Consider the following 23,756-nt stretch of genomic DNA (forward strand, 5'->3'; position numbering starts at 1 on the left):
CAATCACATGGATTCAGAAACCCAAACTACATGGGATACAGTACAAATTAAAAGCCAAACCAAACCAAATTGGCCAGTCCATATTGGTCCAAGAGAAACAGAATCATGAAACCACAATCCAACAGAGCATTCCCACTAATCAAAGAAATTGCATATACAATAGTATACATTGGCATAGATATAAGTTATATGATATAGCTCATTCAATTATAAGTTTTAGCCTAGTTTCTTCTTCTCCTTAGACAAGGCCTTTCTAGGTTTCTTCCGTGATTGATCCTCAGTGAAGAGATAATTGTACTTCTCCAACACCCTCTCTTTTTTTTCAAGCCTGCCTAATATCTCATATGCATCCGCCACTTTCCTGACTATAGATTTCTGTGGAGGTTTACGATCAAAAGCTTCCAGGCCCTCAAAAAGCTTTCAAATGCAAGCACGAATATGGAAGGGTTAGTTGTGTGATTTATGAAGTATTTGAACAAAAACAAATGCAGCATCACCCAAGTCCAAAACATAAGCAAGTACCTTTATGAGATTCTCCAACATATTGTTTCGATAGTATATAGACATCATGCTTTTGCATAACTGCCATGGAACTGCATGCAGATCCATGCCAATCTTCTTCTTCCAGAACTTGTGTGCTTCTTCTGGTCTTTGGTCCATATCTAAAGCATGTATTAGCTGCCCATATGTTCCCATGGTGGTTCCCTGTCCCTTGCTTAGCATCCATTTAATTACCTGGAGACAGATACAAGACAAAGTTCAGAAATTGATGGCTTAATAAATAACAATCTAGCGCTTTATTTTCTTCCCAAAGTAGGATCTTCCAATAACTATATGTCCAGGATTATAAGAATATGTTTGGGATATCAGATATGCAATCAACCTACAGTTCCAAAACAGACGTAAATGCACAAACTTTCAGCTCCTTAAATTTTTACATCGTATCCTTTTGCTTCCAATTATAATTCAAATTTTATTGTCAAATTGAGTACTTTATATGTAAAGTGATCGTATGGAAAATATTGAGATTTGATCATACCTGAATAATTCGGTGCCACTGCTGTTCCTTCTCAAGAGCAATCAATGCCATCCTAAGTTTTCCAATAGGAAAGTCTTGCTCCCATGCAACCCATCCATCAAGAGTACCATAAACAGCCTCCTTACTATCATTGAGATCAAGAAGCTGCAAAGGTGGGGTGCTATTTAACAACTTTCCTAATAGGACTTGAAAGATGAGCTCAAAAAAAATCCACACTATACATTGTGGATGAGAAAGAGGAAATGAAGGTAGTTTTTTTTTTCTTCTTCTTTTTTATTTCATTATTGTACAGAAAACAGAGAATGGCTGGTAAAAACCTAATGATAATGTTTTTAACCAAACATAAACATGATACTATAAACCTCATAGCCATACAAGATTATAGTAGGAACATAACACTGCAGGATACACATTCTGGGACGCACCTATAAACCAGTATGACATTTGGAACTGATTTCCCATTTCAGGTATTTCACTCTGAAGTTGATAGCTCAGGCAATCCAACTGCTTTGGATTATCCCTCTTATCAGGGTCTAACTTTGTTATATTTCGTCGTTTATGACTATTACGATATTATTAGTTAAAAAACTGTTCAGAGATTGCATATAAAAAAAGAGGACAAAAGGGCAATTCATGGTTCAATTAACACATTACGGAAGTAGCATCATGAACATTTCACTCTATTTAATACGGATACATTATTAATAGATCAGAGCAAGCAAGACTGAGATATGAACACTTACTGTCTTGACAAGAAAGTTGACCTTATCCTTTCTAGAAACATTCCATCCAATTTGGTTCCTGTTTTCGCCTCCAGCATTTTTCTCAGGAAAATGACGGATCCCTTGGTTGCTGTGTTGATCCTTTACCATTGCACATCAATTAGCCACTCAATAAATGAGCATTCATTTCGTACCCAAGACGAAAAAGAAAAAAGATAAACACAGAATACCATCACAATTTCAAATGTATACTCACAATGGAAGTAAGTCATTCTTTACCGCAAAATAACAATTTGGATACAGGAGACAATATTCTTCTTTAGTTGCAGGGAATATATTGGCAAATATTTATGTATTTGTCCAGAGTAGCACAATAAAAGATCATTATATCAAACTACTATTTTTATTTGTCATCCATTTATATTAATCCTTCCTTCATTCTCTTTTACTCAAACTTAAAAGCAGGCCGGACAACACCATTTTCTATTCAATTCTTTTCTCTTATCTTCTTTTGTTTTATTTTATTTAGACAGTGTTTCGCTTAATTAATCATGAATGGCAGAGGAAAAAACAGTATCGAAGTGATTGTTTCGTTGAGGGTATGAATCTCTTGCATCAAATGTGTAATGTAGACCGACAAACAGTTAAACAATATTGATATTTTTGATACTCAGATACCCTCCAGACCCGCTTTGCAGAAACCTCAACCTCGTACCAACATATGAATACATGTGCACAAGAAATTTGACAAAGAACTAAAAGTACCTCCAATGACACAGCAGCCTTTCCTGTTGTATGGTGATATAGTTGAGCATGTGCCGCCGTGCTGTATGAAGAAGTCAGAACTTGGGCCCTAATAACTCCAAGCTGAGTTAAACGGCCAACCTGGAAAAGATAACAAAGTAGAGAAATCCATGAATGCTGTTATATCAGTTATACTGCATCCAACTACTTGAACAGCTTATTGACTTGCTAATACAAATCACAGAAAGGAAGTGTCCTTTCAACTGAAAATGAAGTGTAATAGGAGATGAACATCTAAAAAATCCAAACTTTTGACTGATAATTTCAAGTGAAAACCCTAAAGAAAACATAAAGAAGAAATAGAAGATGGAAGGGAGAAGGAGAGAGTCACCAGATAGGACATGGGAGGTGATTTCCACATTGGTACAAACTGAGTGGCGCCAATCTTAAAAGCTAAAACACACAAAGACATCAGACTTTGTCATGAGACAAGCTAACCTGGGAACACAAACAGAGGTTGCAACCAATGTTTTAAAAGGCTAAGGCGTAGCTGAGGCAATGGAGTGAGAGCCTCACCAAGGCGCTTGCCTTGAGGCGTAAGGCATAAGCCTTTTGGAAAAAAAGAAAAAAAACCTGTATTCATCACTAGAACTCATTGTGCTGCCTGCAACAATGAGTAAACCAACAACAATCTATAACACATTCATAATTCTCAATCTTAAGAGGCAAAAAGACAGTTAAGTTGAGAGCAAAGCACCATCAAGGGAAGGAAGTCCAAAACAATAATGTAAGATCAATTAAGCATCTTGTTATGCACAGAACTACTGAACCATCACATAGTTTCTTCTATCATAAAAAAGCTCATAAAACCAACCAGATGGTTGATCACTCTATCACAATGAACCACACACATAGCTCAAGCATTCATCCTTCTTATTCTCGATTGTAAAATGCATCAACTGTGTACAATTAAGAAAACACAATTCACAACAGTCCAATTGAATCGGAACGATGTGCGTACCTCAAATCAATGGTGAGTTGGTGACCGATTACTCTCGGCGGCCGCAATGCGAGGCTTAGGGAGAGGAAGAGGTTTGAGGCGATTGAGTTGCGGAAGACAGCGACGAGGCGGTGGTCGACTGGTCGGAATCCTGGTGGTGGTCGCGAACTGGTGGAATCCTGGTGGTGGTCGATTGTGTCTCTGTGTTCGTATTGTGTGAGAGGGAGAGGGAGAGGGAGGAGGGAAGGAGGGCGAAAAAAAAGAGGGAGGCGCACGACCCCTAGCCTTCATTCAGTAAAACACTAATACCAAATACGAGTTAAAACGACCCCGTTTCCTTCCATAAAACTAGACAATGGTATAGTTTTCTTCCATAAAATGTTGGTACTGTAAATGAAACTTTGACATTGCAAAAGAAGAAAAGAAAAAAAACAGAGAGAAAGCAAGAGAAAATCAGCTCTAGCAGCAAATGGGTGCTATTAAATACGTTTACTAAACTCGAAGGGAAGAAATTCAATCCTACCTTTCCTTATAAGTCATTGTAGATGCATAAATTTAATGAAAATAATAATAATTAAATTATTCTGACGACACATGGGCATGACAAATTGTATACGTGACTCGTGAGTTGGTAAAATTGAAAAGTCGTCAGAATTGACACGTGGCAACCTGTGAATGGTCGGTCAACCACAAAACCATTAATCCTGATTAAAATCAAATATTAAATGTCAATAGATAATCATATATCAATCAAATCAAATCGATTATCTAAAGGAAGTCAGACATTTAATCAAATTTGTGAAATACCTTCTCAGTCATAAATAAATCGATTAATTAAGAATGATTGATTTAATTATGGTAAATTGAATAATTGAATCAATCAATCAAAAGTGATTGATTTATTATATTATTAAGGAAATACAACTCAAATGGTGACTTCAATGCATTCCATTTATGAATGAGCATCGACACTATAAATACCCCTTCTTATATCAAGAGGATGACTTCCGGCAAAAGAGAACGAATTACTCCCGAAAGCTCAGAAGTCTCAAAACACTTTGTGAAGAACTACCAAGGTTCCAGATAGGCTGTTCTTTCACCAATCCGAAGGCTTAGAAGTTGTCAAACTCCGAAGAGTCACCAAGTTGCCAAATAGCCGACATCTTCACCAACTTAAAGACGAAGAACAAATCACCACGTGAAACCGCTCGTGGATCAAACCTGATCAACATCAAGCCTCCACGGCCCTTGATCAACCCTTGTCTTCAAGTCTTCAACAAATCAAAACCTCTACCAAGTTCTTCAACAAACTCGTGGAGAATCAACAAGCACCGAACACACGTGCTGATTCATCCCCCGTCAAAGTTGAAGAACGTTCACCACGTGACACTGCTCGTGGCCTAAGTCCGATCAAGAACAAGCCTCTATGGCACTTGGTCAATCAACTTCTACAAATTGTCAACACGGCAAGAAGTCTAAACTAAAACCATTCGATTCAAGATCAAATGCTCGTCACCCTTGGATCAAATCGATGTCGGAAATCGAATCAGAGGAAATTCATGTAAAAGAATACCCACAGAGATTGTAACTCATAAATTCATCAATACAAATATATTATTTTGTACATGTGTCTTATGTTATTTGTTAGAGGATTTTCCATGTTTACAAAATTGGAACGTCCAGTGGGAGATCTCTGCCTCTCATCTCCGACAATATCGTCATCCTCATCACATGGAATCGAAGATGATGCAAATCAAATTGAAAAACAAGACCAACAAGGTAGCTTAGAAACCTTAGCGGTCATGCTGCTCATAATGAGTCATTTCAACTCACAATATTCGACCTTCATTCCTCAAAGCAGTTTCAGCCGATCAATGCTTGGAATGGGGGCGAACCTCATGAAGCAAAGACATTCAACATCGTCAAGCAACTCGAGGAAACATTATCCTTCGCCCACAGCCGAAATTGATTCGAAGGTAGGTCCACACTTGGAATTGCCTCTTGACAATCAAATTGAAGCGATTCTAAAAGATGACTCTTGCGCCATGCAAGTCATGGTGATAGGAGTGACCAACGTGGAAGACAAGCGGCCCAAATAGCCCAGTTGACTAAAGCGGTGAAGGAGCTCCAAAAGACCATTGAAGAGAAGGATGTATAAATTGCATCGCTCATGGAGAAGCTAGAAGTTCACCATGACAATGACTTATAGAATAACCTACATGGCGATAAGAAAGACACTCCTGGTGGATCATCTCCTGAACAAAAAGGAGAATCAAATTCCATTCTAGCTTCATTGTTAGCTTAACAACTTCAAGACATGATTGCTAACACAATCAAAGCTCAATATGGTGGTTCGTCTCGAGATACACTAACGTATTCCAAGCCTTACACCAAGCAACTAGACAATTTGAGGATGCCAACCGGTTACCAACCTCCCAAATTTCAACAATTTGATGGCAGAGGTAACCCTAAGCAGCACATCGCGCATTTTATCGAAAGATGCAACTCCACTGGCACCGATGGTGATTATCTTGTAAAACAATATGTTCGCTCACTCTGAGGTACAACGTTCGAATGGTTTACGGACTTGGAGCCTGAATCCATCGACAGCTGGGAGCAAATGGAAAAAGAGTTTTTAAACCGCTTCTTCAGCACACGTCGCATGGTGAGTATGTTAGAGCTCACCAACACCAAACAATGAAAGGGCGAGCCTGCTGTAGAATTCATCAATCGCTGGCGTGCACTAAGTCTCAACTGCAAATATCGACTCTCAGAATTGTCAGCGGTAGAGATGTGCATACAAGGCATGCATTGGGACTTGTACATTCTTCAAGGAATAAAGCCTCGCACCTTCGAAAACTTGCTACTCGAGCTCATAACATGGAACTCAGCTTCGCTAGCCGTGGTCGAAGAGAATGTGACATCATTGAACCAGAGAATCTAGAGTCTTTGGCAATCAGCAAAACTACTGCAAGAATCACAAAACGAGCCAAATCACATGACTGAAAGAAATTTTAGTCGACTCAAGATCAAGCAAGGAGGCAAACTCTAAAAGACATGGAAGCTAAAAGTTACCCTTTTCCAGATTCTGATGTTGCTGAGATGTTAGAAAACTTGCTTGAAAAAGAAGTAATCAAATTGCTAGACTACAAGCGTCCAGAAGAGATGTATCGCGTCAATGATCCAAAATACTACAAGTACCACTATGTCATCGGTCATCTGGTGAAGAAGTGCTTCATCTTGAAAGACCTCAACATGAAGCTTGCATAACAAGAAAAGATATGTTTAGATGTTGAAGATGATGTGGCTCAGTCAAATCATGCTACCTTCATCTATGAACAACTTAAAGCAGTGTCATCGATGTCTTTGTTGAGGGCATGCAACCTGCCGAGCCTCATGTAGACCACTTCACAGTCATAACGCTCCTTGTCTGCATGAGCATAAACTGCGAATGACCAAAAAAAAAAAGAACTTTGTCTGCACGAGCTTAAACTGCAAATGACAAAAAAAAATGCTCCTTGTTTGCACGAACTTAAACTGCAAATGGCAAAAAAAAAAAAATGCTCCTTGCCCGTATGAGCATAAATTGCGTATGACACCAATAAAAAAAAACCTTGAACTACGTCATGTCTTGATCTCTTTCTCATAAGAGTATGTAGACAGCTTGGAAGATGCTTCTGAGTTCAGTCATAACAAAACAAGAAAATGGGCTTGCTCAGGAAGTTGTTCTGAGTATTGTCTTGTCAAAACAAGGTAATGAGCTTGCTATCAAAGTTTATATCGAATTCATTATGGCTCGAGAATTTGGAGGTGTCTCCCAAGTCAAAGAAGGGACATACAAAACTTGAAAGAGGAAGCCTCTGCATAATCTTTGGAATTCTACTCTTCCTTTCGCGGTCAAAAATACGCAAAGCCTAAGCACTTTGAATGATTCCTCCCACTTTCAGAAAGTGGAAGAAATCAAGCATTTAGGTTGTCTGCCTTTTTCATTTTGTCGTCTGTTGTTGTGCACGTAAAGCCTAAACACGTTGAGATTAATCCCATGCCCAAGACGTGGAAGAAATCAAGTAGTTAGGTGTTCGCGTTCTTCAATTGCTGCTAAGGTACTCAAAGCCTAAACACTTTGAGTGATTAATCCCACACTCGAGATATGGAAGAAATCAAGCGGTTAGGTGTTCGCATTCTGCAATTGCCGCCGAGTCACGCAAAACCTAAACACTTTGAGCGATTCATCTCACGTCAGAGGTCGAATTAATCAAGTGGTTAGGTGTTCACGTTCTTCAATTGCCGTCGAGTCACCCAAAGCCTAAACACTTTGAGTGATTTATCCCACATTGGAGGTGGAAAAAATCAAGCGGTTAGGTGTTTGCGTTCTTCAATTGCCATCGAGTCACGCAAAACTAAAACACTTTGAGTGATTCATCCCGCATCGGAGGTGTTCACGTTCTTCTAACGTCGTCAAGACCGCAACTCTTTAATGCCCACACAATCAACCCAAGAGAGAGGCTTGCACGTTGACCTAATTCGTTTATCTCTAGAAACCTGCAACAGAAGCACGCAAAAAAAAAAGGGACGAGAAAGAGTCATTGAATAAGTGTGCAATTAAATATGCTGCTGTCAAAAAGAAGAAGAAACCAAAATAAAAAACAAAAAAATAAAAATAAAAACAAAAAAAAAGAGAAAAAGGAAGAAAAGATTGGCGTCATGAGAAGAATCACTAGTTGATTAAAGGGGACTCGTTCATCACGGCTCTTGTTTGCATTGCCCTTGTACTGTACCGAGGTGAGACACAGATCAATGTGCACATACCTTGTGAGCCGAAAATCCTGAAACAAAAAAAAAAAAAGGAAAAGGGAAGAAAAGAGAGGCTAGGAGTGCTGCGACGTAATTGCATGGAGCCATATAGCATACCTTGATCAAGCTCCACTCATGGCTCCGACATGCATCTTATATTCTTATGTGACCAAAAAAAAAAGTAAAAGAAGAAGTGTGGACGGCTAGCTAAGGAAGAGGACTGGTGATTAGGGCAAACCCTATTGTGCCATTTTATAAGGTGATTATTCATTCACTTTCCTATTTGGTCAAGAGATTGTCAAGCATTGCAAGATTTCGTACCTGTAGAAGACCAAATGAGTTTGGAAGGTGGTAATCAATTATACCAATTAAGAGATTATCATCCACGCAACATTGATAGGAAAACGAAGTCACATATGGAATCTGTTCAAATGAAGATCAAATCCAATAGGTATGCAGATTGCTCATGATTCTCAAGCATTCAAAATCAAATTCCAAAGGCGACAAAAATGTCATCATGGTGAGGAAGGAATGTATCGAGGGATCTTTCTATATACATTCAGTGTTTAAAAATCTTACCAACCTAAATCAACATATTTGAGAATCCTTACAAAATTGAGGAATCTTTACAAATACGCGGAAAAATACAAGAATTCTTACAAATTCTAAAATTCCTACAATCATTGAGCCCAAGAAGTTGGCCCAGAATCGTCCAAATCGAAAACATGGACTTCAAGCCGCGTCTCTGGCACATGACGACGACATGAGTATGAGACACCTTGAAGTGGGGGCATTTATAGACGCATAAATTTAACGAGAATAATAATTATTAAATTATTCAGACGACACATGTGGCTGACAAATTGCATATGTGGCTCGTGAGTTGGCAAAGTTGAAAAGTTGTCAGAATTGACACATGGCAACATGTGAATGGTCGGTCAACAACAAAACCATTAATCCCGATTAAAATCAAATATTAAATGTCAATCGATAATTAGATATCAATCAAATCAAATTGATTATCGAAAAAGAAGTCAGACATTTAATCAAATTGGTGAAATACCTTATCAGTCAAAATAAATGGATCAACTAAGATAATTATGGTAAATTGAATAATTGAATCAATCAATCAAAAGTGATTGATTTAATTATATCATTAAGGAAATACAACTCAAATGGTGACTTCAATGCATTCCATTTATGGAGAAGCATCGACACTATAAATACCCCCTCTTATATCAAGAGGATGACTTCCGGCAAGAGAGAACGAATTACTCTCGAAAGCTCAGAAGTGTCAAAACACTTTGCGAAGAACTACCAAGGTTCCAAATAGGCTGTTCTTTCACCAATCCGAAGGCTTAGAAGTTGTCAAACTCCGAAGAGTCACCAAGTTGTCAAATAGCTGACATCTTCACCAACTTAAAGACGAAGAACAAATCACCACATGAAACCGCTCGTGGATCAAACCTGATCAACATCAAGCCTCCACGGCCCTTGATCAACCCTCGTCTTCAAGTCTTCAACAAATCAAAACCTCTACCAAGTTCTTCAACAAACTCGTGGAGAATCAACAAGCACCGAGCACACTTGCTGATTCATCCCCCGTCAAAGTTGAAGAATGTTCACCACGTGACATTGCTCGTGGCCTAAGTCCAATCAAGAACAAGTCTCTACGGCCCTTGGTCAATCAACTTCTACAAATCGTCAACACGATAAGAAGTCCAAACTAAAACTATTCGATTCAAGATCAAATGCTCGTCACCCTTGGATCAAATCGACTCGGAAATCGAATAAGAGGAAATTCTTGTTAAAAAATACCCACAAAGATTGTAACTCATAAATTCATCAATACAAATATATTTTTTTATAGAGAAAATTAGATAAAAACCCAAAATACTAGACCTCTTTTAAGATAAACCTATACATATTTTTCTTTTATTTTACACCCACTCCACATAAGCAAACATACCATATAAAGCAAATGTCTATAATTAATAGTTTTCTTTATTTTTCGGTTTCTCTAATTTGCCCTTCAGACAGTAGAAAGCTAAATTTGGTATATTTCTCAATTTTAGCATCAATTTGAAACTCAAATACTAGCTAAAATTTAGTTGGATTTAACTTTGTCATAATCAATTACATTCTTTAATTTCTTACCTTGTTATTACTAACTTGAGTTTATATATATATATGTTATATACAGAAGTATGTCATTTGTAATAGGATGATACTTTTCATTCCTAAACTCACATTTGTCTGTCTACATAGTCGAAAAATGTCCAATTGTAGGGTACACGTTCTTGTTCTTTGATTAATTTTCTTCTTTTTAGGTATATTATTATATCATTTCTCATCCTAATCGAGAGAACATTTTACTCTCTACTACTTACGTTTCTAATGTACATATTAACTAGGGCATGATATGATAATATACCTAAAAAGAAGAAACCCAAAATTGGGTTTAGGGTATAGGGTTAAGGTATAGGGTTTAGGGTATAGAGTTAGGGTATAGGTTCAAGGTATAGAGTATAGGGTGTAGGGTTTAGATCATATATCTTATTCATATTATATTTTACTTTATATATAGATTAAAGAATGAATTCTTTTAATCCAGGTTTTTTCATAAAAATAAAGAAAACTACATGATTCTTGTAAATTAATTGAAAAATGTTAGTGTTAGAAGAAAAACTCATAATCAAGGTATTTAAGACAACATCAATTAAGCTTATTTATTATATTAATATGTTATAGTTGAATGGTGACAATTGTGTAAAATTTAGAAAAAATAGGACATAATATTTATCATAATTGATACATTTTAGATGTCTATCAGATAAGAATATTATGTGAGTTTTATTTAAAGCCACTCTTCAAAATTGAGTGTATATGAAAATTCCCTTATTTTATACACGTGTCTTCTGTTATTTGTTACATGAATTTTCGTGTTTACAGTCATAACTAAAACACCCTTCTAGTGTTTTGATAGGTTGCCTAATTGTCACCGTTAATGAGCCGTGGTCAGTTGGTTAGCTAGCTTAACCGGTGTCCAAGAAGTTATGAGTACAAAACTCACATGTATTAGTGTATAACTTGTTATTTGTTGTTCTTCATTGTTTATTTTATTTTATTTTATTTTTTCCAATTAAAATTTGAATTTGATACTGTAATGTTGCCTTCCCATTGAAATTGATCCCAAGTTTCACAATGAAGATGCGAACAACAACTCAACAACTAACAGGTAGCTGATCCCAAATGGAAGAAGTGATGATGTGAGAAATGAGAATTGGGAGAAACTAAAATTAGTTTAGCCTTGTGTTTCAACTTGCCTAAAACCCCCAGCAAGTGCCCATTGGATTTGTTGTTATAAAAACAGCACCTTGAAAAATTGGTGAGAGAGCAAAGCATTTGCATGACTTCTTCTCTCTCTTCTCTACTTCTCTTCTGGACCTGACTCACTGACCTGTGCTTTGCTTATAAACAAGGGCAGAGACAGAGAGAGAGAAGCATTGGAGTTTGCTCAATTTGGGTTTGACATAATCGCCCACATTCATTCAATTTTCTTCTTTCTTTAAAGGCTCGAGCTTTGGAGCCTCCGAAGAGAGAAGGGTCTCTCTCTGTGTCTCCGCCAATTCAATTCATGGGTTTCGTCTACTGCTGTCATTGCATGCTTCTCTTTCTCATTTATTAGCTCAAAGATCTCACCTTTCCAATCTCTCCGCCCTTTCAATCGTTCTGGGTCTTCTGCGTTTTCAGAGCGTTGTGTAAATGGCCAATGCATCTGGGTTCTTTACTACTCCTTCAGTTCCCAGCCTGAGGAGGAAGGTTCAGCCTTCATTAGCCATTTTTGGATCTGGGTTTCGCTCCCCTGAGGGATTCTCCAGGAGGGTAGTGTTCTGCTCCAGCGTTGAGAAGCAAGCTGGAGCTTCCTCCTCTACTGAATCTAGAGCACCCAGGTCGGTTCACTACTTCACTTCCCTATTTTCCTTAGCCCCTTCTTGCTTAATGGTTTGGGTTGTAGTTTGTAGTTGTGTTTTACTTTGACTGTTGTAGTGTTGAGCATTGGTTGGTTTTTGATTAATGATCTTGTTTGATATGGATTGCATTTGATGCAAATGTTGTTTGTTTTGATCAGTGTGATTGTTGTATGGATATCATGCCAATGAATAGGCTCTTAGTGTTTGAAAGACGGAGATTGAATTGTCAAATATGTTCAAACTATGTAGTTTTCATGTAATTGTGCTGTAAGCTTTATAATGAGCTTATGTACTGGAATTTCTGTGTTACCTGCTTTCCACTACAGAGCTTTGCCAATATTGTGGAGTCAGGATGAACAAGACACTGTTTCTAAACTTTGAGTTGTCAAGGTAGTGTCATCGAGGCTCTGATTCATTACCGATCACAGGTTGTACTGGTTGGACCTTAATTGAAAGAACGATGTATTTGATGCAAATATAATTTGATGGTATTTTAGTTGGAATGCATTTTGGAGTAAGGAAGTACTGAGATCATTGCAATATTTAGTCTACTTCATTTGCCAGTTTGCTGGCCAAATTTAGTAGTGACGTCTGTTCACATGTACAAACGATTTTGCCACAACAAAGAAGTAGGGCGTCTGGTTCTACCGAAGTTATTGTAAACTTACGTTTGAAGGTTAATCACAAGGTGTATCACTTCCTTGGTACCAAATGAGGTGTTTTTTTTTTTTTTTTTTTTTGGACAACTTAATGATATGGAGGACTAATGTCAGGGTAGATTGAAGTTCAAGAGTCCCTCTGATGTATGTCAGTTAATAGATGAGGATCCTAGCTTATCCGGCATCTGTACTGCTTTCTGCTAGAAGTGCTGACAGCAAGAAGAGGGAAAAAAAAGTCTCTGTGGGCATGAGCTTCTAGCTTATCCAGCATCTCGAATGATCTCTTTTAGAAGTGCTCAGAGTTAATTAGACTAAGCTCTGTGGAGGAGACGGACAGGCCTGAGTCGAGTCCATATTAGCAGAATATAACTACAACCTTTTTCTTTATACCAGAAGGTAGAAATCATAATTATGCCGTGCCTCTTCTCTTTCCTGTTTACAGAGTGAATTGGTATCCCGAAAGAGTGGTAAAGTGTAATATTTTCCATTTAATGGTTCTTCGATGCAGGACGTTACAGTATCATAATAAAACTTTGGGGTTGCTTATATCACTGTTTTCACATTGTATGATAGAGTTGATGGTGGATAATGGAGGAAAATTCTTCAAACTCTACCAGATCAGTTTATTCTCTTTTTTATGCTATGTGGTGTTGAAAGAGATTTTTATATTGCATGTTATGATCTGGTTATCTTATGATATGCATTTTGTTGTCTTCCCCTTGCATTTCTGTGCCTTCCCTGTATCTATGTGCTCTGTGTGATAAACAAAGCGGCCTGGAACTTTAGTCATGTTGGTATTGATATTGTATATTGGTTAGATGAATGTCAGTTCAAGCTAGTAAATGATAATCAGACTGATTGTGCATGTTCCCAATGCTTGAAAAATGTACTTTACAGGCTTGTCAGTAAAGGCTGCAAATTAGTTGGGTGTGGCTCGGCAGTACCCAGTCTTAATATTTCAAATGACGAGCTTTCAAAAATAGTAGACACTAACGATGAATGGATATCTGTTCGTACTGGGATTCGTAATCGACGAGTTATTTCAGGTCAGTTCATACACTCTGTGCATGATAATGTCATAAATTTAGTTAACTGTGAGCAGTTTGGGTTGTTTAGTTAGTTACCATGCACTGAGCCTCTTGATCCAGTGCCCAAGTTACTATCTTAGACATTGGATATGCAGTGCATGACTGTTGATATGTATTGACATCTTTAAACTATCTGAGGTGGCATACTTAATTAAGCTGAGTCTTGATTACAGTGTGCATGCTCAATATAGGAAAAGCCACTGAGCTTGATCAGTCTGTGCTTGCTCAGGGTCAACTAGGTTAGCTAGCTGCATGCATGATCCCTTTTAAAGAAAATCTGTTTAGTTATTGGCTTCGCCAATGCTATTTGGAATGCTAAAGTGATGAAGAATACGATGGGGTTTTAGCTGGTATATAATGGAGCGAGGGCTTTCTCATGGTTGCGGTTGATATTTTAACTGTTATATATTGTATCTCAATATAACCCGTACACAACAGTGCATGTGTTGTCTCTGTTAGTCATTGAGTTTATGGTGTGCTGGATATCTTAAGGTTACCTTCTCTAGACAATGACATCGTTCTAATGTGCAATTTTTACAGGCAAAGAAAGCCTAACCTTATTAGCAGCGGAGGCAGCAAAGAAAGCTCTTGAGATGGCACAGGTTGATGCTGATGATGTAGACCTAATCTTGATGTGCACCTCTACACCTGATGATCTTTTTGGCGGTGCTCCTCAGGTGTATATAATATATATATCCTTTTGTCGGTATATCATATATCTGGACTAAGTGGTCAGATCATACATATTAATGATTGAGCGTCTTATGTTATTTAAAAGATACTTCTTTTTTTCAGTTCTTATTACTTCCATTCTCTACTGGCGAGTGAGACTTTTGAGTTCGAGTTGTGAATGCATTGTTCCGAACCTTTTTTTCTTCTTCTTGGTGGGTGGTTGGGTGGGGGGAGGGTTGGGGTACATAAAACCTGACCTATGGATTTGTGGCTGCTTTTAAAGAATTGTATCTATAAAGTTATTTGCATCATATATATCTGATTATATGGATTTGATCTTTACTGGGTTTTAGTTGTCATAGTCAGGACCTGGAAACTCCAATTGATTGTTTTGTTTGACCGTTTCAGGTTTGAGCAATGTCAGTTAGGTTAATTTGTTTCTTAATATCACAGTCTCTTTTTGCATATAAAGCTACTTAGTGCCGTCTCTAGATTTGATTGTCTCTTTCCAGCATCAGGTTCTGGAGTATGAACTTGAATAAATCTTCTGGCCTGAGCTGGAGATGACTACTCTCAGTATAGTCAGTTTGTGTAGGTCCAGAACCTAGTCATGGCACAACTTAAAACTGGCAACTTGATTCTTGATGAACTTTCATCGCCTGTTTACAATATATCCTGAAAACCTCCCTATGTTCTCTCCTTTAACTAAGCTAACTTGATAATTTTTCAAGAAATCAGCTTGTATTGGCCAAGTAATCTGGTTATTGTGTGTGTTTCTTGACCTTAGCATTGCTTTTGGTGCGCTTGGCTCAAACATTTTCCAAAGCTGGGATGTCTTGTAGCAACTTTTTAGTTCTTTCCTTCGGTTTTCCCATAAAATTTTGTGCCAGTTGAGCTATTTTATTAAGATCAACTAGATAATAATTTTGTGTAACAAGATTCCACTGCCCCAGTGCTTAAGTTGATCTATTCAGTATGGTAACTGCTAGAGTTTGTAATCTCATATTATGTTGCAATTTTAGGTTCAAAAAGCACTTGGCTGCAAAAAGAACCCCTTGTCCTATGATATAACAGCTGCCTGTAGTGGATTCGTATTGGGTTTAGTATCAGCTGCTTGTCACATTAGGGGTAAGGAATTTGTTTACTTTGATGTGAGGCAACTGTTACTTCCATGTTTGATTGATTAAACTGGTTTTGCACAAACTACAGGAGGCGGATTCAAAAATGTTCTAGTTATCGGGGCTGATGCTCTTTCTCGGTTTGTTGACTGGTCTGACAGAGGAACCTGTATTCTCTTTGGGGATGCTGCCGGGGCTGTTTTAGTACAGGTGACTTTATGGCATTACCTTACAAGTAGTTGCTTGAATATTCGTGAAATCTTATTATAAACAAACTAACGGACATTCCATTGTCAATCATGCTTGTCAACAAAAGTACAGGTGACAATATATTTCATCCCACTTGTTTAACATTGCATTATTTGTAGGCCTCTGACATTGAGGAGGATTTCTTACTTGGTTTTGATGTTCATAGTGATGGTGACGGAAGCAGGCACGTGTTTTCTCCATTATTCTTTTAGTTTTCTCACCTTTTTATCAAATTGCCATATTTCAAGGTTATCCTGCTGTTTATAAATGCCGTATTTCTCAATTTTCTTCACGTACATGTGACTAATGACTGTCTCTAATTGCAGACATCTAAATGCTACATTCAAAGGAAATGAAACAGATAGTGAATTGGGTTCTAATGGTTCAGTCTTAGACTTCCCTCCAAGACGATCTTCATATTCTTGTGTTCAAATGAATGGAAAAGAAGTCTTTCGGTTTGCATGTCGAAGTGTGCCACAATCGATTGAGAATTCGCTTGCAAATGCTGGTATCCCTGCATCTAGCATTGATTGGTTACTGCTCCATCAGGTATGACAAATGATTTTTTTCACATTCCGCCAGGGACCTAGGTTTAGGTGGTTGAACGAGTTCTCTGCTCTACCTGTCAAGTAAAACTCCTGATTAATAAAAGGGGAGCGTATATATATCAAAAGGCAAAGAACTTCTACCTTATAATTTTACTGATAGAAGATGTGAGAAATCTCTCCCAATATTCATTGTAGCGAGCTTGTTGTTGTACCTTTTGTTCTGATAATGGCTATAGGATATAACAGATAATGACAGAGTTAAATGAATGCAGGCAAACCAGAGGATTCTTGATGCAGTTTCTAGTCGCTTGGATATCCCATCAGAACAGGTTATATCAAATTTGGCGAACTATGGTAACACAAGTGCCGCTTCGATTCCTTTGGCCTTAGATGAATCTGTAAGAAGTGGCAAGGTGAAACCAGGCCATACAATAGCAGCTGCAGGCTTCGGAGCAGGTCTCACGTGGGGTTCGGCTATTCTAAGATGGGGCTGAAAACCTCATCCTAGTGCCAAGATAGAAGAGTATATGCTATGAAGCGCAGTTTTGAAATTCTTGCTTCACATTTCTCGTGTATCATCATCATCATCAAATGAACAAACCTCAGCCCCCTTTTGTTTGTTTGCCTTTTTCTTACTTGGTAGCTTTGACACCTTCAATAAGATTTGTATTCTTTTCCTCCGGTCCAATAATGTATTTGTTTCTTGAGTCACAAGCCATATGTAGAATAACAATTCTGGTACCAAAACTAAGACAGTTATATGTATATCTCATTGTCTCTATTGGACATTTCCTTACAGAAGAGGATCTTGAAACTGAATCAAGTGGGATACATAAATATCTTAATACAAAGACTAATCAAGTTAATAATTTACACTTGCTGATAACAAGAAAGAGCAAGAAAACCTCAACTATGTCACAGAACAAAAACTTGACCTCTATGAACCCTAGACCTAACCCTCTGCAACACACCCTCAATTGCAATGTCGAAAGCATCTTTCTTGGTTCTTAATCCCATTGAACTTCCATGCTTCCTGTACATGATTCTTGGTATCAAACCCAACACCTTCTCCCTCATTCTCCTAACCTTAGCTCTTGGTATATTCCTAAGCACATCCAGAATCCTTGTGTCTTTGAACACCACGTCCTCCTTCGGTATATACACCGAAAACTCGGGGTACTGATCCTCCGGCAAGTGCCACCCGTACTGCGTTCTGGCTGACATTTCCTCAAAGAACACGGGGATGCAGCCGGCGAGAATGCTGTCGAATATGGACCGTCTTGTCGGGGTGTCTCCCGGGGGCTGCAAGCAAAAGCTAGCCTGCAGCATTGGCTTCATGAACCTAATAGGGTCATGCTCACAAATCCCATTAGAGCAATCCACAATGTCACACAGCTTCAAATACCCGTGGACATTGTGGGTCACATTTCTGGTGCTATTCACACACTCATTCCGAATGCTCCGCCGAATGTTGGGGTTGCCCGTGGCGACGCCTCCGCCGCCGGCAAAGAGCATCAAGCAAGTGCGCTTTGACCTTCTTGCCCTCTGTATCCAGCTCTGGAGTAACGACAGATTGGGCGGGTGAAACGACGTGGGATAAGGAACGGCCTGCTCCTGCCAAGGCCAGGCGCGTGACTCAACCGTCAAAGCCGTGACGTTGAAGAAGTGGGGGAGTTCCAGAAGCGACGTGCCCCACGTGGGCGGGTCAGAATCCAACGGCTGAGAGAAGTCCCAGGCGGGTCGGGCCAGGACCATGAAATGGTCGTGCCCCGAGTTCCGATCCCACACCTCCGGCATGTCGTCCTGCAGAAACCGGAAAAGCTCAAGACCCTGATCGGCGCTGGAGTTGACTTCGGGGCCGTAGAGGTACTTCATGGCGTCGAGCCCCGTGTAGTAAGGAAGATAAACGGCGTCAGCCTGGACGGGATCTGACGTCAGACAGGGATATTCGAGCATGCGGCGGTGGAAGATGAGCTCCATGATTAAGGAGTCGGTGCGGTACCAGCTCTGGGAGAGGTTGTGGGTCTTGTGGCCGAGGCCATGGTTGGGCAGGAAGGGGCACAGGTCGCCGAACAAAGGGTAGCCGGAGCAGGTGGAGAGGAGATCCAGGTTGAAAATGGACGGGAGCCGCCGGATGTGGATCCAGCGGTCGTCGCATTCCGTTGGATTTGTATCGGCTTGATCGATTACAGGATCGGAAGTGACCAACGCCAAGAAGAAGAAGAAGAAGGGGATTAGCAAAGCGGATGCCATAATTGAAAGCGAGAGAATTGGGGGGGGTTTTGAATTCACTCCTCCATGACGGTGAGAGTGAATTGTGAAAGTTCAACGTCCTCTCACTTCCACCATTAACGAAACGGAGGAGTTGATTTAAAGGTTTTCCTCTCTCTTTTTTTAACTGCGTGGTGTTGTTGGGCGGTTTGACCCGTCAATGTCGGTGGTTTTTTACCCTTTTTTGGCGCCTTTTCTTTTCTCTTTTTTTACTGATGAGGTTGGTTTGATTAGCAAGAATGGGAGAAATCCCTCTAGGTGGATCCTAAATAAGGGCTTTCCTTCATTACTTGGGCCTGCCTATGTACCCAAAGACAAAATGGTCTAAAAACCCAATCTTCCCATTGTATATAAACCGCAGGAATGGCCCTTTAAATCCTTTCATTTCCCTCCAGCTCGATCTCTCCCAAAAACACCAAGAAGAAGATAGAAGAAAGGAGCAAGAATCGTCCAAGATCGATCGATGCTGAAAGCCGTAGGATTGTTCGGCGGCCGGAACAAGAAGAGCCCGCCGCTCTTCAAGGACTACTACGCCGAGTGGATCACGACCCTGAAGAGCACCCTCCTCCCCTCCCTCCACCAATCCCTCTCCGACACGTCACCCTCCTCCCTCCCCCGCCTCTCCCTCCACGTCGACGCCCTCCACCGCCACTTCCAGTCCTACTACGACTCCCTCGACGCCGCCGCCCAAAACGACGTCGCTCAGATCCTCTTCCCCGACTGGCGCAACCCTCTCGAGAAGCCCTTCCTCTGGCTCGCCGACCTCCACCCCTACCTCTTCACCAACCTCCTCCGCTCCTTCCTCGACCAAGACTCCGACGACGACGACGACGACAGCCTCGTCGTCCAATTCGGCGACCGCCCCTGGCACGTCGCCACCGCCTGGCGCAGCCCTTCCAATTCTCTCGCGCAGAAGGTCGAACAGGTGGAGTGCGGCCTCAGGCTCATGGTGCCAGCGCTGGCGGCGCGTGCCAGGGACGCGCAGGCCGCCTTCGTGGAGCGCGTGGCCAAGAATTGGGGGCCCTTCGACGGCGGGAAGAAGGAGACGGCGAAGGCGGTGATGGCGGAGGCGATGGAGGCGGAGATGGAGGAGATGGTGAGCGTTGTGCTGGATGCGAATAGGCTGAGGAGGAGTGTTCTTGCCGAGATCATCGGGGCCACCAGTGTTTACCAGGCCGCTCTGTTTCTTGAAGGCCTGGCCCAGTTTCTTGTTGGGTTCAGAAACCCGGAGTTGCTGGCCCAGTTTGATCAGTGCAAGACTCCTCTCACTAAGCAATGCCGCTTGGCAGTTTGATTCAGAAGGGTTGCTCTCTTTTCCACTCTTTCAAATTCCTCTGCTTTTTTCTTTCTTTTTTTGGATGAACACATTTGGGTTGATGCAGTTTTGTACTGATTGTTTCTGTGCTGGTGTGGACTTGGTGCAGGGAATTGATGAGCTTGTTCATTCATAATCTGGTAGCTAGAGAAGGCTTCAGGTTGCAGTTTCTTTGAGGGCGTGGACACATTCTCTGTCAGTTGTGAGTGAATGAAGTTTCCTTTTTCGATTTGGTATTCGCTGTTGTGTATGAACTGATATGACCAAGATTGAATCTTTTTGAATGTGAATGATTTAGTGCTTCAATGAGTGGTCTTTGTAATCAAGTAGTTTTGATCATTGTTCTTGAGATAGAGGCAAACAGCAAGTAGTGTACTGTGGAAGCCATGCCGAATTTTTCAATTCACTAATAAAGTTGTCTATGTTTTCTATGTGCTGTATGGATGGATTATTTGATGCCAGAAATGATTTTGATAGTAGCTCTAGTCGGATTATGGGATTAGTAGACATTGTGATAAAGCATGGACTGTGGTTTAGGTGTGCCATAAAAATCATCATAAACTTTTATCTCAAGTGACAGAGGAAAGGAACAACATTATTTGAGTGGCTAGATCCTATCATGAGGATGGGGATGCAGAAAAGTATGACCACAGGAAATGGCACAGTAACAAGCAGAGATGTAGCAGCAGTACCATGTTAGATTGCTAGGAAATAAGTCCCTCAATACCTAAACTGGAAGTAAAACCTTACCTCTTTATCTAGTATTATCTGCTAGTGGATGTTTTCTGGAGAATTAGTTGGGGTTTACATCATTGTGTCTCTTGGATAAGTAAATGGATTGTGACTAACTGACTGGATACCAGTCATTTCCTGCATTCTGGTAGAGAGAAACTGCATTGAACGGTGATATGCTTTTGTATGTTACTCGATCAAAGTACTCGTTTTCTCACTAAGTAGTGTGGTTAGCTATCATTGTTAGGGCCTTATGGATGCCCTTCCTAGCGTCCGGGCTTACTGGTTAAGGCTTCTGCTTATCAGTCGATCACAGTATTCGTTTGTTCATCATTGTGGCTTGGAATTTCTTACAGCTTGTTTGTAAATGTATAACATTTGGCCCAAGAAGATGAAGAAACTATTAAAAGCTTCATCATGGGCTATCTCAAAGCTTTCAGATCATATTGAGGGAGATGTGAATCTGTGGCTTTCAAAATGAAAACCCAAATTAGCGCTCATAACTAATTGCAAATGTAACATAATCATGTGAAAACTAGTCAGTTTACTTAGGCTGCTTCCCAAGCCCATATCAAGGATGCCTTTGGGCAAAACATATTACTCCCACATAATTTCATCTAGTTCATCATCACTCTATGGTCTATTTATATATTTAACTGCAGTTTAACCTTATCTAAATCCTATGTGGGAGATGCTAGCTGTTGATATTTGACCTGGATGAAAACTACAGCACATATGTTCATGCATTCTACAGAAGTAAAATCTCTGTCCTCCAATCTTAGCTCCCCACTAAAACAAGTTTGTAAATGATAAAATCCATCAGGTTTCATTTAATTTGATTTCCATTTAGACATCTGCAGATCTGAGCTCCTTTCTTGGCTATGAAGAATGACTCATTTGTGAGGATCGGATGCCAATAAGGACTAATTAATGAAAAACAACTGATCAATATATAGAGTCATAGACCATATAAGGAAGGTTTAAGGTTTACCTATCTGCAAGTTGTTGCTGCAACCCAGATGGCATAATCACTAACCTATTAATTAGTTTACTCGAAAATTTGGAAGATGATTGACTAATGTTGATCTCGATCAACTTCCTTGTCCATGTGGTCCTCTTGAAATTAAACAAGAATACAACTAATACCCTGAATTATATTTAGTCTGCAACTCTGCATATCTTGTGACTCGTTTGCAGATATGTCACCTGAACTGCGCTAGGGGATCGAGCTCGAGGTACTAAATTTTTCGTCGTGTCATACTCGATCAGGGCATTAGAACAATTGTATCGAAAAGTACGCATCTGATCAGAGTAACTATGATTATTTCTTGTACGTTTAGAGATATATTATTAAGTTTACTAACTGGAAAAAGTACGCATCTGGTTTCGCCTTATCTGATCCAATGTTGTCAGCATGAAGTTCTGAACTGCAATTCTGTGTAAGAATTGAAGAACTAACGTGTGCAGCTCGCCATAGCTAGCTAGTTGTCCAAAAGAAAAGGAAGCAAAACCAGATATAAAATTGAAAACTCGATTGCACGTTGTAATTCCATTAGGAAATGCTAACGAACGTGACTTCCAACTCATTTTATGATATATAGAATTGATTCAGACTTGCATACTTATGTTTGTTTCAATGTTATATTGAAACTTGATCTGCTGCAGAATCGATCAGCAGGTCAACCTGGCTTTAATTTTTTCGAAGTCTTTTAATTTTTTCGAAGACGCAGCCCATGTGTCTTGCTTAATTTTAACTGTTTGTTCTGCTCTCTAAATTGAGAAAATTATAATCTTTTACTCAGAAGTTTTGTCTTCATAATATACTTGTTTAATTGTCAAATTGCTCATTATGAAACAGTTACTATTGCAATGATCAAATTGTGTTGAAGGAAGCATTTGTCTTGTTTAGTTTTAAAATGTTATCCTTCAGCCAGATTGATCTCTTCATCTATCTTATCTAGATCTAGCTAGCTAGCTACTTGCCATTTGTAGTTTTATCCATCTCTAGCTTATCTCTCAGCTCTCTCGCTCTTCTATGATCTGTTTCTGCTCTGCATTAGTCATAATAAAAATCTTCATCTAGCTAGCTAGAAGTGGCACTTGTTAATTCTTGTAGGTAGGCAATTACTGTATAAACTAATTATTATTGCTAAACATACACAGTGATATATAGTGTTAGGAATGCATCGATCAGACTGAAACCTCTACTGCGCGCAGTAGTGGCTTTAGCTCGCAGATTACTGTTAAATCTATACAAGTTGGAAGCTAGGTCAATATGAAGTTTAATATGGATACAGGATACTCACTCATTAAGTGAAGCACATGAAATATGATTCAGCTAGCTAGCGTCTGGTGGCCGACACCACAGACAGTGCTCAAATAATTCAAGTTGCTAGCTAGCTAGCTAGAAACAAATCGATTCCCAGTACTATCATCTTTCTACTAGCTAGTCTCACTATGTATAAGTCATCGCATTGCATGAGTAAGTTGGTACATGTTGTAAGGTAGGTTTGTGGCCAGGAAATTGAGATACAATAATCAAGAGCTTGTTCGATCGATCAGATGAATATGCATCAAGCATCAAGCATATGTTCTTGCTATGTGGTTATCGATCGCGCGCACTGAAGTCGATTTATATTATAACATGCATGCAGCTTAACAGATCAAGCAATGGTTTGTGGTTGAGAATTTGATGATTCTACAATAGTGCGCGCTAGCTAGCTCTTGCATAATCTGCTTGTCTCTCTATTTACATATTGAAAGCGTTTGCCTTACTGATGCTTAATTAAACATGCTGATTTGTGGCTAGGTATATGAGCCAAGACGATCGA

General features: G+C 39.6%; 3 protein-coding genes across 3 annotated transcripts; 2 read left to right on the forward strand and 1 right to left on the reverse strand.

The window, feature by feature from the left end:
* Positions 1 to 7: 7 nt before the first annotated feature.
* Positions 8 to 3,810, reverse strand: LOC101314083 (pentatricopeptide repeat-containing protein At4g18975, chloroplastic-like). Its single transcript, XM_004298609.1, has 7 exons — positions 3,527 to 3,810; positions 2,897 to 2,958; positions 2,527 to 2,646; positions 1,783 to 1,902; positions 1,040 to 1,183; positions 523 to 735; positions 8 to 417 (listed from the first exon to the last, which is right to left on the reverse strand). The coding sequence occupies exons 2-7, from the start codon at positions 2,924 to 2,926 to the stop codon at positions 217 to 219; spliced, it is 828 nt and encodes a 275-aa protein (XP_004298657.1). The 5' UTR covers positions 2,927 to 2,958; positions 3,527 to 3,810; the 3' UTR covers positions 8 to 216.
* A 7,827-nt stretch (positions 3,811 to 11,637) lies between these two features.
* Positions 11,638 to 17,406, forward strand: LOC101314370 (3-oxoacyl-[acyl-carrier-protein] synthase III, chloroplastic-like). The gene is made up of 8 exons (XM_004298610.1): positions 11,638 to 12,252; positions 13,830 to 13,978; positions 14,561 to 14,697; positions 15,715 to 15,820; positions 15,902 to 16,020; positions 16,179 to 16,243; positions 16,386 to 16,608; positions 16,880 to 17,406. Exons 1-8 carry the CDS (start codon positions 12,065 to 12,067, stop codon positions 17,099 to 17,101), a joined length of 1,209 nt encoding a protein of 402 aa, XP_004298658.1. The 5' UTR covers positions 11,638 to 12,064; the 3' UTR covers positions 17,102 to 17,406.
* Positions 17,407 to 19,341: 1,935 nt separating this feature from the next.
* Positions 19,342 to 20,172, forward strand: LOC101308289. Its single transcript, XM_004300662.1, has one exon. The coding sequence runs from the start codon at positions 19,342 to 19,344 to the stop codon at positions 20,170 to 20,172; it is 831 nt and encodes a 276-aa protein (XP_004300710.1).
* The last annotated feature ends 3,584 nt before the right edge of the window (positions 20,173 to 23,756 follow it).

Source organism: Fragaria vesca, linkage group LG5 (genome assembly GCF_000184155.1).
Source record: "Fragaria vesca subsp. vesca linkage group LG5, FraVesHawaii_1.0, whole genome shotgun sequence".
In the NCBI taxonomy this organism is placed as follows: Eukaryota; Viridiplantae; Streptophyta; class Magnoliopsida; order Rosales; family Rosaceae; genus Fragaria; species Fragaria vesca.

Bases quoted from the DNA above. Each gene is read 5' to 3' on its own strand.
- LOC101314083 (XM_004298609.1), bottom strand. From the start codon at position 2,926: ATGTGGAAATCACCTCCCATGTCCTATCTG. The intron at 2,647-2,896 runs GTGACTCTCTCC...TATCTTTTCCAG, and splicing joins CACCTCCCATGTCCTATCTG to GTTGGCCGTTTAACTCAGCT. The intron at 1,903-2,526 runs GTACTTTTAGTT...GCAATGGTAAAG, and splicing joins AGGCTGCTGTGTCATTGGAG to GATCAACACAGCAACCAAGG.
- LOC101314370 (XM_004298610.1), top strand. From the start codon at position 12,065: ATGGCCAATGCATCTGGGTTCTTTACTACTCCTTCAGTTCCCAGCCTG. The intron at 14,698-15,714 runs GTGTATATAATA...TTGCAATTTTAG, and splicing joins TTTTTGGCGGTGCTCCTCAG to GTTCAAAAAGCACTTGGCTG. The intron at 16,609-16,879 runs GTATGACAAATG...AAATGAATGCAG, and splicing joins ATTGGTTACTGCTCCATCAG to GCAAACCAGAGGATTCTTGA.
- LOC101308289 (XM_004300662.1), top strand. From the start codon at position 19,342: ATGCTGAAAGCCGTAGGATTGTTCGGCGGCCGGAACAAGAAGAGCCCG.